At 28.6% G+C, this 19180-nt stretch overlaps 1 protein-coding gene across 6 annotated transcripts in view; it reads left to right on the top strand.

Moving 5' to 3' along the window:
- The window catches only part of NFAT (nuclear factor of activated T cells 3), a 182897-nt gene extending 165976 nt beyond the window's left edge, over positions 1–16921 (top strand). For all 6 annotated transcript variants that reach the window (XM_075356143.1, XM_075356142.1, XM_075356139.1 and 3 more), the window contains 3 exons: positions 4449–4493; positions 10743–12461; positions 15880–16921. In XM_075356143.1, the coding sequence (XP_075212258.1) occupies positions 4449–4493; positions 10743–12461; positions 15880–15887 (1772 nt within the window). In that variant the 3' untranslated portion in view covers positions 15888–16921. The remainder of the gene's footprint in view (positions 1–4448; positions 4494–10742; positions 12462–15879) is intronic.
- Positions 16922–19180: the final 2259 nt, after the last annotated feature.

Raw genomic sequence — 19180 nt, 5'->3', positions numbered from 1 at the left:
AAGACTCCATATGCAGTTAATGCATTAACTTTATATGCAAATTTAATTAAAATGTCAAGTACAAAGGTACTACTCAGTTGATGAATTTTATTACTGATCAATTACTGCATTATATATTAATAGTTGCGTATTTCCAGAAATATATTAATTTATATATTTATTGAGATTAATTACCAAGGATTTCTGTAGTTTCCTGTCTCACATAACACCCATTTCTAGAATTATAATAAATTTCAGTTCAGTTGAACATATCTAATACCTCTATGTTATATTCTATTGTAAATGCATTGTACATTTTTATAATTGTATTGTTAAACCCACAGAAATAAACAAACAGTTTGAACATGAAATGGATGTTTCAGTAGATTATTTATTTAGTTAATCAGTATTAGATAAATACTCTTGAAGAATCTTAAAAGGTCATACATATTGATGCGGGCACAGCCAATCTGACAAATAAACCCAGATACCTCTGTTTCAATAGATTATTATTCTCATTTTTAAAAGGTATATTATTTATGGAAGAAGAATCGAATTAGTTTTAATAAGATCTGAATTAAGAAATAAGAACACAGAATTTTAAACATCACACCACAAGTCGCATAGCTTTAACAGTACTTAACGTATTAATTAATTTAAAGAATATTTTCATAAACAAACTGCTGCTTGAACCAATATGAATTCAGTCAATCTGGATTACATATCTATGCAGACCACCTGTGTGTGGGTACATTCAGGAATTTATATACAGATAATTAAAAAGAGGTCTTTAGATTGGAGAATTTACTGCCACTGTTTAAAACATTGAAAATTATGGATTTTTTGCTTTCCTTTTAACTAGGTTAGGTTGTAAAAGTTTATTGGGAAAATATTTTGAAAAGCTAAATATCTGAAAGAAATTTCAATTAATACTGGAAAATATATTTCAAGATATATATTATGAACATAAAAAACTTAGCTAATAACCGAAATGTATGAAAATACCGAATTTTCCCGGTTTTAAAAATTTGCAAGAAAATAGTTGTAGAATAATTAAAAGATTATGGCACCCACAGTAGAAATTGAAAAACTTTCAATTATAAGTATTATCTCTTTTTATATTGCTTGTTACAGGTAAAAAAAATAAATAAAATTATGTCATTATAATCATTTTGTTTTATTAATTTTTAACTGTTACAGAATTAGCAAGATAAAATATTTTCTTTTACAAAGAAGTTGTATATTTTCTTAATAGCATGTTTTAATAATTGTATATGTTTTTAAAAATGAATGAATTTTTTTAGTACTTATTTATTTACTTTTCACTGCCAATTTTTTGTGGTCATCATAATCTTAATTCCAGTGTACTTATAATCTATTCATACCATTCATAATACCAATCCAACAAATCACACTAACAATTATAGCTACATAAATAATCAACTTAAAATGAATAATTATATCAATAATTGCATAGGTTAAAGTAGAGTACTGCATACTCAATAGATTGTATTGTTTTACCGTTTTACAAGTACAAAAATCTGAATTTTCCTGAGTTCTGAAAAAACTATATACAAGAGAAAGTAAGTTCCAAAGGGCTTATAAAAAAATCAAGAACATGCTCACATAAAATTGTTACTGTTCTTTAAGTTATAATGACTATTTTGAAGTCTGTATTCTACATTTTTCCATCATTGTTGAAGTACTTGTCATAGCAGGGTACCAGACGTTGTATCCCGTCATCATAGACTGATGCCTCTTGTGATGCAAGCTATGAATTAACTAATTGTGGCTAACAATTATCATCATCAAGATGAAATTGTTAGCCACAAGTAAGGTTTTAAGATACAGTTACAGGTAATAGTCACTTAGTGCAAGAGCATTTGGTTTCAGAATTGTTCTACTCTGTGTGTAATAAAGGCAGCATTGTTAAAAATCATATTGATGTGTATGTTACTGTGTTGATACTGAATATGTTAAGTAAAACTTCATTTTTTCATTTTAAAATGATTTACTACTGTGTTCAAATTTTATTTTGGAAACTAATTTTATAAATAAAAAAGCAAAATTTATTGTCTAAAGCACCGTTTCAAAATACTCCTGAACATTTAATAAAATAACTATAATTATTAAATAAATAATAAATAAGAAGTCCATCCAACACATTTTTTTGTAGTCTTTTTGAGTTTATGTTTCCTATTTGCCACAACTGATCTGTGTTATTAAATATAATTATGATCATAATTTATTTCCCATTACTATTAATAATAAATTTTCAGTCTGTTGAATATCAGTTATCAGTCTTATTATTGTAATTCATTCTATGTTTGTTTTTGTTATTCTGTTTATTTTCAAAATAGAGTAGAATTCTCATGTATAAGAATTGATAACTCTTAATTCATCATACTGATTCATTAAAAACTGTTTAATAAAGATCTTACAACTAAAATTTATCATCTTCTCTTTAAGATCATACTGTCATACAACAGTTTGTAAGGCCAGTCGGTTAACGTTGTTTCATTGGTGTCTTCTTTCTCGAACATATACTCATAACTCATAAGAGAGCATAATTATTTAAATTCAAACAGAGAAAGACATAGAATCAGCAGCATTGTTATCAAATGTGTATATATATATATATATCTTCAATAAAAATTTGAGTTTAAACTCTTCAGTATCGCAGTAACTAATCTGTAACTATCTTCTACTCTTATTTTGATGATGTGTTGGTTTATTCATTCATTTTTAGTTTTTATTCATATATAAGTGTTAAAAATGTTATAAAAATCACATTTGAACAATACTTATATGCTGTAGTAAAATTTTTTTGCACTAATGATAAAATGTTTCAAAGAATATTAAAAACAAATCTAAATAAATACATGTTTCTAGTTGTTATAATAATGATACAGCATGTTTAAAAATAAATTTCTATAAAATCTTTTATTTTTTATTATTTTTATTATTTATTTGTGTAAAATAAATTGCAACATTTACTATTAACATACAATAATCTAAACTATCATTCTTGGCTTTGTGTTTGTTCAATTTATTTGTTTTTTCTGTTTTTCATTTTTTTTTAAATATTATGATAAAGGTGCCATAATTTTTATTAAAGTATGCTGAATGCATTATTGAAAAATGTGTGGTCCTACATCATTCCTTAAGATTCCATTTTCATTCCTCCTGCCAATTTTTTATTCATTGATGTAAAAATGTTCTGAGTTTTTATGAATTTGTTGAAAATAAAATTCTAATTATAATAGAAAGTAAATAAATTTGTGAGCTACTAAACCTTATTATTCAGATGTACAAATTTAATACTTCATTTTTATTTAAATTATAATTTATTTAAACAATTGGTAATGAAAAAGTATGTATGTTTTATAAAATAGTGTTTATGAAAAAATTCATTTTTTTTATACCGTAAGTTAATTCATCTTGAAATAAATTTGATGTTTCTTTGATTTAGGTTATAAGTAAAAATTTAATGATTTAACATTTAGATGTTTTAAAATAAAGTTTGCTTAAAATTGTAGTACTAATTTTTTTCTAAATCTTTTTTTATTAATTATTAAAAAAAGCACTATTACAGTTAGATAAATTTGAATATTTAACATTAAAATAATGTAGTAATGTTCTTAATTGTCACATTACAAATTTAACGTTATGTAATTGTTGAAAGAAAATAAAACAGCAGGCCTACCATCCAATCTATACATTGCCTGCCTGCCCTTTATGTATGAATGATAATTTGAACTTGTCTTTTGTGTGATGTTTGAAAGGGGCTGTGGTACATTGGGTCGTGCCTTCTAAGCCAGATCTTTTTTATTTTAGTTGGAAATATATTGTTACAGAATTAGGAACTAACTTTAGCAGTTCTATTTAGCTACAAATTTTTATAGGTGTAAGTTATGAGAATTAATTTACTTTTAAAATGATAGCCGCTAAAACAAATCTATCATGATATCTAAGTTTCTATTATTATAAAATAATAATATTATATAACGATATATTTTTTATGTGCAGATACAATTTTTGCATATTTTCTTTGTCTTATTGAGCTTCATAAGTGATTAACTACTACAACTTCCTTTGATTTGTTGTAACTTGTTTTGTTAAATAAATTAATCAGTAATTTTAAATTTGACATCTGTGAGTTTCAAACTGGAAACTGCTCCCCTGTGTGCAGATGTATTTATTCATTTAATCATCTTTTGAAATTAAGCAACACTGTTTTTCATAAGTAGTTCTTAACATTGATTTGATTTATGTGAAAAAGAAATTAAGCATTTAGCTCAGTTTAAAAAAAATCATTCGTAATGTTTTCGCTTTGTTATATTTTAAATTTAAATAAAGACTGGCTTTGAAGGCTGCTCTTGCCCTCATGTTTTTCTTTCAGATGTTCCTGATTTATTATTTTAAGTATTACTACATCTCTCTATACCTGTGTTTCTTTTTTCCCACAGCTGTTACATGTGATGATGCTTGCAGACCTCCCACTGCTACTAAAAGTAAGATCATTTTAAAATTTATTTTATTATTCATTTTTCTGTTAAATTGTACCGATTTAACTTTTAATTTTAATGCAATTTAATTCAGTTTTAATTTTAAGACACTGTAAATGCTGTGAAGAGTCATATTTGTCATTATTATATATAATCTGGGTTCAGATGAAGATTCATTTTCTATTTTAGTTAGATTTTAAAGCCTGCATTTCATTTGACATTTTGGAACAATTACCAGCAATGAATTAAGATTAATTAGCCTGACCAAACAATACCTACTGCTAATCAGTAATTAGGCTTATAACTTATGAGATAGTAGTCTTAAATAATTACAACAAAAATTATATTCCATTAGACTTCAAACTGAAAGATAAAACCATCTGAAATAACAATAAGGGATTTTAGCCCTTAGAAATATATAATTTCTCTTGATTTGCTGAAGTTACACAATTTGTTAAGCAATTCCTTTCAGACAGTTGACTTAATCCATATGATAGTGGTTAATGGCCATACAAACATAGGTGTGTATTATTTGAAAATTGTTATGTTTTTTTAATCAGGACAAAGAAATTTGACAGAAATAAAGAAAAAGCAAATCTAGTTGACTTGTATTCTTGTAATTGAACGTAGAACATTTTAAAATAAATTCTTAGTTGTATTTTCTTCAGTAAAACTACACAGACATCAACTACTGATACTTAATTGCAATATTCTGCTACTTGTTTGAAAATTCAAATGCATGATTTTGTAATATTTTTACAACTTGTTAATATGGGGTTAATAAATAAGTTGTTTCACTATTATTATATTTTTTGATAATTTGTTATTTTACTATGAATGTTCTTTTTTATATTTTGATCTATAGTGAATTCTGTTATTGTGAACGAAATAATTATTATTTTAATTATTGAAAGATTGTTTCATCTTCTTTAAATAGATAAAAATGGATAAGTGTTCTTATTTAGTAGCCAATAAATAAATTTAGATCAAATTTTTTTTGTAAACATATTGTAAGATGTTTGAGAATTTAAACATTCCTCTTCAACAGATAGAAATGAGAATAGGATAAGGACTTCTCCCAGGTGTAAAGCAGACAAAGTTGCTTTTTTGCCTTCACTTCTGGCTCAGTTTCTATTAGATTTCCTTGATGGAGGGACTGGGATTTTTAAACTTTAAATTTGTATCCCAAACTTTCCAAAGGAAGTAGTCAGTGGTTGCAGTTGGAGTTAAGTTTTACAAAATTTCATTTTTAGGTTGAGTAAGTTTTTTAAATTTCATATGCCACTGAAATCCCATTTTTGTACTGGATGCCTTGAAAGTTACCATATATAATGTAAACATCTCTCCTGTACTACAATTTTGATAAAAAGGAAGATCAAAGAAGAAAAATTGTTATGAAAATTGTTCATTTTGATCAAAGGAAGATCTAGATGTGACTTTTGTTAGAGGTGGAAGTGGATGCCCTATCCAATAGCTGAATAATAGATGTAACTTTTCTTCAATTTGATCTGTCATTTTCGATTTATAGGGGTATATTTATCAGAACTGAATTAACAACAATTTGCTTGAAAGAATAACGATCTATATAAATATTACACAATAATGGAGGCCTTGGAGTATCAGTTAATGTAATCCTGACAGTTGACAGAATCAGTGATCGAAAGAAAGATCAAGAAACTCAGGAAAATCTGATATTGGGCCTTGAAATGGTGGAAAATATTGAAGATCAGGTTGGGAAGCATGAGTTTGATAGCTTTTTCTCCTGTTAGAGGAAATTTTCTATTCTGAACCTTTTTTGTAGACTTTGCAGCCCTTGTAATTGGGTGGGTATGCATCATTGCAAAGAATACATTTTTTTTGCTTGATCTCACCACATAAGCTTGAAGCTTATCTGTGAGATGTGGAAATGGAATTTTTGTAGCATCTGAAAAATGTTGTGCTTGACCGAGATTCAAACCTGGGAAATCTGGATGAAAGGCCAGAGGTACATTCTGCAGTTATTGTTGGATTTGTTTTTTCTTATTCAATTGTTGGGTGATTTCTAGTATATTTTATATAGCAAAATGGATGATGGCAATAAGTCTTTGAGTGGCCATAACATTGGCACCTTTGACACACTGAGTTATTTGTTTTATAGTGTAAGGTGGCTCAAAACTTAGCATGTAACAATTATGTTATTTCTTTATTATTATATTTCTGGACTAAATCAACAAAAAAACAAGTCAATCATTCCTTTGCCAGTATGGTGGCTTATCTTACGGATTTTGATTATTTTGTGTCCTATTTAAAATTTAAGTTTGTCAAGGCAGAATAAATGATGAATTCCATTTAAAATAACCCTAAAATATGTGTTTGATTAATTTTTTAAAAAGTATGAAAATTTATGTGATTATCTAATAATTTGCCTACTTATGAATACATTTTAATTGTCTATGACCTGGTTTAAATCTGATCTTTATTTTCTAATTAAGAAAGATTTTGATATATGCTTAGGAGCAACAGTACAATCATTTTAATAGTATCATTTACATTTACAGAAACAATGAAAATAATTTTCAGTTCAGTAATGCCACCTTAGTTATCTTTTTGGTTAGGATTATTCACATTACTGTCATCCATTTTGTCATCACTGTTGTTGGAGAAAACATAAAATTTATTAGTCTCGTCTAGAAATTGTTTGAAATTATTGGAGAAGAGTTCAGTTTCAAGTTGGCACCGGTAGAGGTATGTTTCTGGGGTTTTTTCCCCATTTAAAAATAATGTTAACCTGAGAAGAGTTTGAAATATATGATTTACTAGTAACAAATAGATGAGACAGCTGCTTTCAAAATTCGGAGCTAATGTTACTCACAAAAGTACAAGATTTAAGTGTTGTCATGCATTCCTTTACACAGTGGTGTTAAGGATTGGATATCAGAATTATACTGTGAATTTAAACTAGCTTCATTATAATCATAATACTATACAAGCAATCTATTTTGAAACCTCTTGGATAGTTAGTAATTTCATTATCAAAATAATTAATATTATGAGGGACAGTCCCATTACTAGTAGTAGTATTATTTCCTTAAAAGGTACTTTGTTTACAATAACTAACAACATTGTGAAAATGATTCGCCATTGTCATTGCCAAGCTATCAGAATTTAGGTTAAGACTATCAAAATTAATACATGGATGCTTTATAAAATTAAAAGTGAACTCGCCAAGAAATATTATTACAAATGTTAGTTACCAGTTTTTAGTCAGTTCAGTCCAAGCTTTTTTTATATAATAAGCAATAAAAATACTTTTATAGCTTTAATAAACTCAAGAAAATTAAAATTTTTTTTTTTACATTCCTGAGAAAATGTAAATAAACAGATAAATATTTCTTCCAGAGCAATACATAACAATGCACAGAATAGTATTACAGATCATGTAAGGAATGGTTAGGTTTGTTAGCTCGAAGATAATATAAATAAATCACTTCAGCATTTGACTTAAAAGATCAAAGGAAATCATGAGGAACTTAATCAGTGCTGCTTGAAATAAAAAATTAATAAATACAATAGGAAATGGTTATAATCCATATTAATACATAAAAATAGTTATATTAGATAATAGTTGCATAGTTATGGAAAGGCAATAGTAAAATAGTTTTGAATAAATTAATTTAAAAAAGTAGTTAATTTCATATTTTAAACCTGTTAAAAAAGTATTGGTGAAATTCAGGTTTATTTAAATTCAGGTTGGTTAAAAAAGTATTTAATTTTGTATTTTAAACCTGTTAAAAAGTATTGGTGAAATTCAGGTTTATTTAAATTCAGGTTGGTTAAAAAGGTATTTAATTTAATATTTTAAACCTGTTAAAAAAGTATTTGGTGAAATTCAGGTTAATTAATATTATTTAAAACTCATTAACCAAGTAATTGTTTTTGTAAAGGAAATTGTATAATTTTAAATAGATTGATAGAAATAACGTTTAATTGGTAGTTAATTTAGTAAAAGTTGCAGTATGATACCCCTCCTCATTAGCCAAAATTCTAAAACTACTAAGAGAGGTAAATATTATTATTTATTTAGAAATATATATATATATATATTTTTTTTTGTATAGATATTAACTGCTTACTTGTATTTCTTACTCTCTATGAATAATTATTTTTTTTAATATGAGGTATAGTAAAAGTTTCGGGTCTAGATAAGAAACAACATTTCTCTGGGTACATTTTGACTTATTTTTCCACATAGTAACCATTAACGTTTATACAATTAGCTCAGCATTCAATGATAGCATTTACGCCAGTTCGGTAAATCAATTTATCCAAATCATTAAAATAACCATCTACAGCAGCAATAATTTTATTATTGGTCAAAAATCTCTTCCCTCTAAGCCATTTTTTTAGGTTAGGAAACAAGTGATAGTCTCTGGGAGCCAGATCAAGTGAATATGAAGGGTGTTAGAACAATTTGGAAAGTAATTTTTTATTTTTGCCATTGCAGTGACTTAAGTTTGAGCTGGAGCATTTTCTTGATGAAAAAGTACTTTTTTTTTGACAAATGAAATCGTTTTTCTTTAATTTCATTGCTAAGATGCTCAGAGGTATGGTCACATAATATTCCCTATTTATTATTTCACTCTTTTTAAGATAATCAGTGATTCAATGTGCAAATTATTTCATGTACATCCCAAAAAAACAGTTGCCATTTCTTTGTTAAAGGGTAGTGTCATTTTCGTTTGTTTTTTTTTTTTTGGATCAGGTTGACTTTTTTCAACCTGTTGTTTTGTCTCAGGACTGTAGTGTTGAACCCAAGCCTTATCAACTGATATAAATTGTCATAAAAATTCCTCTGAATTGCGCTAAAATAGCTCAAGACAATTACTTGGAATGTTTTTTGGCACTGTTTTTGATCAGGCATGAAAAAACACGGCATCTATCTACCACACAGCTTGTTCATGCAAATTATTGCACACACATTCCGTTGACATGCCTATAAACTCTAATAACTTCTTCATTGTCAATCATCAATCTGCCAAAACAATTGTATACAGTTTTTCTATAATTTCTGGTGCAGTCACTTCAGAAGGGCATCCACTACCTGGTTCATTGCTAGTGCATGATTGACCCATTTTAAACTCAGTGACCCGCCATTTAACTGTTGTATTTGATGAAGAAGAATCTCCCAAAGTTATATCAAGCTCTTCATTACTTTCTTTTGCCCTTAAGCCTTTAGCCAAAAGTATTTAATCACTCCATGAATTTCCAGTTTTTCCATTTTCTAAAAAACATCCTAATTCCCTACTTTGATGGATTGTAAATACTATACTAAGTGATACAGCGACTTGAAAGTCTTATAGTAAACTAATGAAGAATGGAATCATGCAATATTGTCAAGAAATTATGTGTACTAAGCGTCTGAGAGGCACATAACTTTTCACCTCACCCTCATATAAATACATGGTTCATTTCCAAATAAGGTATCAGTGGATAGTTTTAAATTTTTTATGAAGAATTTGTAAATATTAAGTGCCAAATCCTTGGGCTGTTGTGACATCCGTAATCTAAATCCCATTTTGAAGGCCTATATTTTTGTTTTGTACATTATTAAAAATTAAACTACCTGTTTGTGGTTGGTAAGATATGATTCATCAGCTACAGTCAGTTCCTGATTATATTTTAACTAAGTTTTTTCATTAGTAAGAAGTGTAGACTAAATCAAATTTTTTTCTGAGATCACAAAAATAAGAAAAGGGAGATATGTTTGTGTTTCATGCGGAAGGTTTGTCAATAAAATATGTTTTTCAAGAAACTTTAAAATTCTTTTACAAAACTTTGTTAATTATGTTTAGAATATTTCTTGCAGAAAAATGAAAACCTTATCACAATTGGGATATACTCCATTTCTGAAAGATTTTTTTACTAAATTAGTAAGTGGAAGAATAATTCATCTGTGGTTGCTTTTAGAATAGAGACAGGAATTAAATTGAACTAATTGAGTAAGGTAATTTGCCTTGGATTGTAATAGACTAGTCTCTTTTGTGTAGTAAATGTAAGATAATAATTTATTGATTTCTTCTGCTGTTCAGTTAGGAGTGATGGTAATTGGGAGTAAAGAAGTTCTTTTGAATCTTTTTTTTATATTTAAACTAGATTACATAAAACTATATTTCTACACCATGAAGCTCAGATGTAATTATTCTTTCATTTATTTTCTTACTCAGTATAATAATTCGTACTGATTGATGATACATTTACATATTTTGTAATGTTCAGGTGGGAATAAACACGTTCATCCTGTGATGATGTGGCCATCACCATTAGCCATAAAACAACCAAGGTCTTCAACTAGCATGGGAGATGAAGAGATGCCTCCACCTCCTCCTCTTCTTCCATTGGCTGCTCGCAGGCCTTCAGTACCCATGATTATTCCTGAAGCTTTGCCTCGTGAAGAGCTAAAACAAGAAGCAGTGGAAAGTCCAAGTTCCTCTCCGGTACCAAAATCTCCTTCAGAAGCTGTTGCTGATCTTTCAACTACACATTCACCTTCAATTGCAACCCTGCGTCAGTTTGTTTCTGAAACACCAAATTTACCATCTATTTCTGTAGAAAACTATCTCACCAGAATTGAGGTCTCACCAATTGAAAATTCTAATGCAACTTCCTATGTGCCAAAAGAGCTTGTAAAACCACCAATCATCAGTGATGAAACTCAGTCTTGTACGTCTCAGTTACATTCATCCCCAATTATGAGTAGCTGTAATACTGTATCTGATCTTGTCCATTCACAAATTATCAGTGATATTCCTCAGCAGTCGTCATCTCCACTACATTCATCCCCAATTATGAGTAGCTGTAATACTGTATCTGATCTTGTCCAGACACAGATTATCAGCGATATTTCACCACAGACATCAGTATCACAGTTGCATTCGCCTCCTGTATTAAGTAGCCAAAGTACGGTTCCCAGTGCAGTTAAACAAGCTCGATTCAGTAATAATTTATTATCAAATGTGCCTGCTGTGATCGACAGTACTGTTAATCCTCTGCCAACAACATTGATAATAAATTCAGATAATTCTATACCTTTTACTCAACCTTTAGAAACTAACAGAAGTGCTACATCTCAGTGCATTACAGAAATTCTGAGTACCAGGAGTACTTCACCTGAATTACCACAGCCATCGACCTCACTTATCAATGAATCAGAAAGTGCTAGGTTGACTGTTCTCGTTACAAATTCAATGGATCAACCAAGTTCAACAGAACGATTAGATGCATTTGTGAACTCAGCTGCTGAGAGCCATATCAGCCCTGGACGTGATCCAATTCCTCCACCAGTCCATTTGTCTCCTGTATCATCAGACCCATCACCATCATCGGTTGAAGCACAGAGTATAATTTCTCATGCTACCTCACACATAAATCCTCTTCTACAAGGTGTTCAGAATGATTGCCCTAGTTCAGCTATCACTAGCACATCATTGTGTTCATTGCTAACTGGACCTCCAATTTCCAGACTTGAACAGCCGTCACAGACTAGTGTGACTCAGACCCTTCTCCCTACACCTCTTGCTTCACCTAACAGAATTTCAGACTTGGTTTCCCAAAGTATTTCCTCTGATGTTCTTCCAAGCACTGTGAGTATTGTTCAGACTAATTTACCTACATCTTCCCCATACAGTGAAAATCAGGGTTTTTCAACATCACAGGAGATGCAAACAACCTTGATGAATGAAGTAGAACAAGTAAAACCAATGGTAAAAGAAGAATTTATGCTGATGGAAATTACTTCGACTCAATGTTCAGTTCCGTCAAGTTGTCAGCAACCAGAAACCACTTCAGCATTAGCTGTTACAACAGTGCATAATGCCACACACACGACTGTAAAGAAAACAGAGGAAGGGATACCGCTAGGTAGTGGCATTCAAGAATTGACCCAAATGTCTGACCATGATCTTATCAGTTACATCAATCCCAGCTGCTTTGATCAAGGTATGTATTTATGTCTGACTAAAACTGAGATGGTTATTGTTTTATTATTGCAATGTATGTATAATCAGTAGGAAGTTTTATATTTAATTTTAGCTATGTGTAAAGTTTATATTTCTGAAATAGCTAGTAATATATAAATACAATGAACCTCCTTTATAGCAGTGAAACTGCTTTATAGCATATCTACTATAAATGCAAACTAAATTTTTAAATATTACTAATACAAACTGTTTATTGATTAAAACTCCCTCTATGAATCATGAGACCTTGCTGTTGGTGAGGGGGCTTGAGTGCTCAGTTATGCAGAGTAGCTGGATCAAAGGTGCAAACATATCGGAGAGGTATCTGTTGAGAGCCAGACTAAGGAATGATTCCTGAAAGAGGGCAGCAGCTCTTTCAGTAGTTATTAAGATAACTTAAATGGCCATATCAACATCACTCAGTCCTCTGAGTACTGCACAGCTGAAAGCAATGGAAAACAACAGCTGCTTTTTTTTCCAAGAAAATGTAGCTCTCTGCATTTTCATATAGCAATGATGGAGGCGCCTTCCTTGGTAAAATATTCCAGAGGTAAACTAATCCCCCGTTCGGATCTCCGGGTGGGGACTTACTAAGGAAGGGGTCACCAGAAAAAATAACATTATACGAGTCGGAGCATGGAATGTTAGAAGTTTAAAAAAGGTTGGTAGGTTAGAAAATTTAAAGAGGGAAATGGATAGGATAAATGTAGATGTAGTAGGAATTATTGAGGTTCAGTGGGAAGAGGAAAACTACTTTTGGTCAGGTGATTTTAGAATAATTAACTCAGCTTCAAATAATGGGCAGGCAGGAGTAGGTTTCATAATGAACAAGAAGATAGGGAAGAGAGTAGAGTACTTCAAAGCGCATAGCAATAGAATCATTGTAATAAGGATAAAATCAAAACCTAAACCGACAATGATTGTTAACGTCTATATGCCTACAAGCGCCCATGATGATGATACGGAGAAATTGATGAAGCAATTAAACACATAAAAGGAGATGAAAATGTAATAATAGTTGGAGATTGGAATGCAAGCATTGGAAAAGGCAAGGAAGGAAATATAGTGGGTGAATACGGGTTGGGCAAAAGGAATGAAAGAGGGGACCAACTTATAGAGGTTTGCACAAAGAATAATTTAGTAATTGCCAACACCCAGTTTAAAAATCATAATAGAAGAATATACACTTGGAAAAAGCCAGGTGATACTGCAAGGTATCAGAAAGATTATATCATAGTTAAGCAAAGATTTAGAAATCAACTCATTAACTGCAAAGCTTACCCTGGAGCAGACATTGATAGCGACCGTAATTTAGTGATAGTGAAATGTAGATTGGGGTTTAAAAACCTGAAGCTTTTGAAATGAAGAAGCTTCATCTTGTTTTTGACAAAGTGTATAAAGGGTACTTACATATTAATGCCACCGCAGCTACAGCTTTATTTAAAAACAAAGTAGTTAATTGGATTTCGGTAGAAAATGGGCCGATATAGAGTTTAACATAGATTCAAAACAGTCTCTTTATTAATTTTAATAAATGGTTATTTATTTTATAAATATAATTTAACCAAACTTAACTGTACAAGCTCACTACGTCATGATGTGGCTATTTACTTTTCCCCTGATGAACAGCTGTAAAAAGTTTGGTTTATGTGGTATAATTGGCATGCTTCATGCATTATTTTATCAGATCTGTAGTTGATAGTTTATATTAAAGCGCTTGAATAAAAATTAAAGAGTATGACAATAAAATGTCAGTCAATATATCTGGTTTTAATACAATGTCTCACCTCATCTTATACCTCTTATAGAAATATACCATGTATTCTTTATTGATTATTTAAAAAATGCTAGTACTAAATTTTTAGAATTTTTTTAATACAACTTACAAAGTTTATTACCATACCTAATTTTTGCTTTTAATTTTAATTATATTTCATATCTTTGTTCTTATTAATTATAAATCCTGTTGACTGAAATAAAATGATTACTTGGGGTAATATATATACTAATAAATAGGCCATTCTGTTTCTTTGTATAAATATCTTATAAACTTTTCAACCAATGTAAGCCATATGTTAAAATACTTTAGTCTCTTAATTGTATTTACATTCATTATCATCTATTACCATTTCCCAAGTTTCCTTGGGTTGGGACATGGCTATGCCTCCAAAACACTTGTTTTTGAAGTAAAAGTTCACTTTCAAAACCTTTTTGTTTATTGTCAATCCAGATCTGAACCACATTCTTACTTCTTCAGTTGGATACCAACTAACATTGTTTTTACCTATCTTGTCCTACTGTCAGTTACTGTTTTGTAACAATATATATTTTGTGCCATCTAGCAGAACATTTAGTTAATGTATTGCATGCAGCAGGTATGAAATGATATAGTTTTTAAAGGTTATACAGAGCAAATATAGCCAGTTATATTTGTTTTGGTATATTAGTTTTAAAATGGTAGTGTAGACAGACTTTCTGGAATCATTTTCTCGAATTAATTAAAATCATACAAATAAAATATGATACCTCTTAGAGATTATTTTATATATATTCTAATAATTATATACATATTTTTTAACGTTTAACTGCAAAATGTAGAAAACATGTACTGTATAATGTTTATACAGTTTATAGTGCTCATCTCATGCAAAATGTTAATCAGGGCTATCTAAGAAAATCATCTTACAATAAAATGTTTGATTAAATTGGTGATTTCCTGAGAGCAGCTTACTCAATTTTAGTGAATAAAATATCAAAACAAAATCCAATTACCTTTCTGAATTTCATGTTTGGAATCCATGTTTGATAATGTTATTTTACAGAATGTGATTTAGTCACCCAGTCAAAATATTACTACGTGAAAATTGGTGCTGTAAATAATGATGTCACCCACATTTTAAACTTGATTGATTACACAATAATGGAATTATCTGAATAAATTAAAAAATCATTCTCAATTTTTGTAAAAAAAAATTTGTAAAAAAATCATTCATATTATTGGCTCAATGCTTTTTGAGTTTTTAGTGCACATCATTACATACTTACATAATGAGTTATGATTTATACATAAAGATTGTGTGCGTGTGTGCGCGCCAAGTGATATTTTCTACTCGAGTAATAAAGGACTTTGTAAAAAAGAAAATCATGATCTGCTGCTCAAACTTAAATAATCAAAGGGTTTATTACTTATGGTGAAGGTGTAATGGTATTTTTAAAACAGAGTAATATCTGTATAATCTAAAAGAATATTCAAAAATTAATAAAATCAAGTTTAAAAAAATGTTTTAGCCGATTTCTTTTCAGAAATGTATTTTTTTTTTAATGTTAACATACCTTCAAACTGCTGATTAATTATTAATGTAACAAAATAAGTTTTACCTTCTTTTCTTTTTTTGCAGTTGAATGAACTTAAACTTACAGCTTGAATGACTGCTTGTTATAAATTAATATACGGTGTTCCTTTTTCTTCGTGGAAAAAGAAGATAATCATGGTTTCTTTCTTGAAACGTGCAACAATCTTTCACAAATAAGCGAAGGGATATTCTCAGTTTTTACTGGTCGATATAAGACTGATTTTTATAGTGTGAAGAAGCTAAGTTAATTTAAATTTAAAAAAAAAAATTTTAATCTAATGAAAAAAGAAAATATACCAAGTGTTTTCAGTTAGTTTACATCAAGATTATAATTGTGTAGATAGTTAAGTACATGTTTTGTTTCAATTTTTTATGTACAGTTTGTAGTGTCAGTATATAAATTATTATGTGTATATTTATTATGTACTTAATCATTAAATTAGTGGATTGGTGCTTTTGTAATCAACAACAGCGTTTAATTATACACTTATATTGTCATCACCATTATTATAGTGTTAAAATGCCTTTCTATGTGTATCTAAGTGCTTTAAAATAAAAATGGTGAGGTCAGAAAGGCTAAATAATTGTAAATATCATGATACTTTTTACTTAATAAGGAAGTAGGGTTTTAAAAATAACTAAAAGTGTTACTCCACATCCTGACCATTTAATGGACACATAGTTACGTAAGAGTAAAAGTCTTAGATGTGAAACCAAACATTGTTTAATTAATTTTTTTGAGCTATTCAAAACTGCATAACCCAAAATTAATCTTTTTAAAGAACATAAAAAAAAAATATTTTTGTAATCTGGTATAATTTGATTATTTTATTCATAATTATATGAGAATTGTTGATTCCCCTTGTTATATGTATTATATGTGAAAAAGTCTATTGTTCTGTTTATTTGGTGTAAAAATAAAAATATACCCAAATTTTGACTATTTAGAAAGTTTAGAAGAAATATTTGTTTATTTTTGTTTTCTTATTGTTTTATTTTGTATAAATGTTAATTATTTTTGTTGTATTTATGTATATATTGGATAACATTGTGCAATTTTTAAATGCAGAGCTTTTTTAAACATTTATTCAAATGAATATTGATATTGTTAATACCTATTTGCAAATGAATGCAATTTTTCATCAGCTTTGTTACATTTTTAAGATTAATTTGTTTGTTTTCAGTTGTGTTATTGTTAATGCTTGAATTAAGAAAAAGAGACTGAAAGTAACAAAAAATCGCCAAACAAATAAACTATTTTAATAAAGTGTTTGAAAAAATGTATTTAAAAACTTTTATACTATGAATATTGATCTGATCTGCCTTTACAAAATGTAGCAGTAGAAATGGAATCTTTAAAAAATCCTCTGACCAGTTATGAATTTTTTTTTTAGGAAAAGACATTGCTGCCTCTGAAAAATCTTTTTATGAATATTTTTTTCTTTTAAAGTCAGTTATGTGCCATAATTAAGTTAAAATAGTATGTTTAAGCTTTCTTTTAAAAAAGAAAAAAAAAAGTTTTTAACCATGTTAAAATTCATGTTAAAAGTTTTAACCGTTCTTGTAAACCATTTGTTTCTTATTGAGACAATAAATAAAATTTGTCATTGTCTTCCTAGAATCTCTATTCCTATTACTTGGAGTATTTAATTTTATTCTGCAGTTAAGCCTTCCAGAAAATTGTTTGTAAATGAAATAACCTCATTTAGATAAATGAATTTTTTTCTTACAGATTAGCCAATTTATATTTATCAAATTATTAACTCTTTAGAAATTTTTCTAAAAACTGAATTGTCTAATTAAAGAAAAAAATGTTCTGCTCTCTTTCTAAATAAGTTATATTTTTCACTCAAGCACTCACAGAAAATATTAGCATTTTGCCAAGCATTTATGTTTTTTTCATGTAAAGGGATTTGTTATTTTGTTAGAACTTTACCTGAAAAACTCAGACAGATTATTGATTAAAATTGTGTATATAGAGTAAGAATAAAAAAAGTGTTAATGATATCCAATAAATATTACTAATGGCAGTCAGCTGACACCAACAGTGTTATTTCCTTTTTTTACTGTCCTAATGTGTACATTGTAATCTGTTCAACTAATGAACAGTAAGCCACATCCCTTATAGCCCAATGAGATGAGAATGAACATGTAAATGATGTTGTGTAGTCTTGTACAGACTTAGGCTCACCATTCCTGAGACATGTAGTTAATTAATTGAACCCCAGCTACCAAAGTATACCAGGTCCACTATCTAGTATTCAAATCCATAGAAAAGCAACTAACTTTTACTAGGATTGAATCTTTGACTTTAAAAATCAACTGTTAGACAACTGATTTGCGTCGACGAGTTAAACACTAGGTGGGCCATGTTATTTCTGATAAAAGAATTTTTAAATCTCATTAACACAATAAATCTAACTTTTCTTAATAAATATTATAAATAATAAAGTAAATTACTATTAGCCAAATTGTTTAGATGCTCAATGAGTGAAAAAAAAGAAGTGGTTTCTTTAATTTCTTTAAGGTAAGATTATAATGGGGTAATAGCATTCACTCATATTGGCATTGTATATTTTATTGAAATAATTTAATTTTCAAACACTAGAGTTTAAGCAACACTGCATACTGTAATTAGCAATCAGACTTATGTAATCATTGATTAAGTTTACATAGTTGAATAACTGAGTGTTAACCCACTCTAATTAGCTTTGAAATTAAAATTCAGCACAGGTGAGAGTTTTTTCTATTATTTTTTGATTGTTTGAATCGGGTGGCCCATTTTTATTATACTGTTGTAAAAATCTCATTCAAGATTTAGTTAATATCAAGTTTTAGAGCATAAAATAAATATTTTTATTTCTATCATATTAAAATTTAATTATATAGTAATTTTTGTTGTATATTTTCTAATTATTTTATCTAATACAATTTTCTTTTTGTATACATTTGCAATAATATCACTAAAATCGTAAAAAAATAGTAGTAAAATAAACTAAAATATTAGTCTTTTTTTTACCTGATTCTTTCAATAAAAAATGTGTATGGCTGTCTTAGTGGAGAAAAAATGAGGTAATTTCATTTACAAAAAATGATACTAGTGAAAGAGATAGAGTAGGAGGAAATTGTTATCAATTACAGCCATTTTGAGAAATCATAAAATAATTTCTCTTTCTTGTAATTTATGTATGCTAACTTTTAATTTAACTGTCATAATTTGTTTTGCTATTTTTAATAATTTATTGTTAGGTCATTTAAACTAAAAAAAAATCATTAAAATATTCAATCATTGTCAATTTATACCATAGCTTATTTATGAAATTAGTTCTAATGCAACATTTATATA

The sequence above is a fragment of the Lycorma delicatula genome, chromosome 2, assembly GCF_047948215.1.
Source record: "Lycorma delicatula isolate Av1 chromosome 2, ASM4794821v1, whole genome shotgun sequence".
NCBI lineage: Eukaryota > Metazoa > Arthropoda > Insecta > Hemiptera > Fulgoridae > Lycorma > Lycorma delicatula.
The sequence above is the reverse complement of the archived record's forward strand: the minus strand, read 5'-3'. Positions and strand labels throughout refer to the sequence as shown.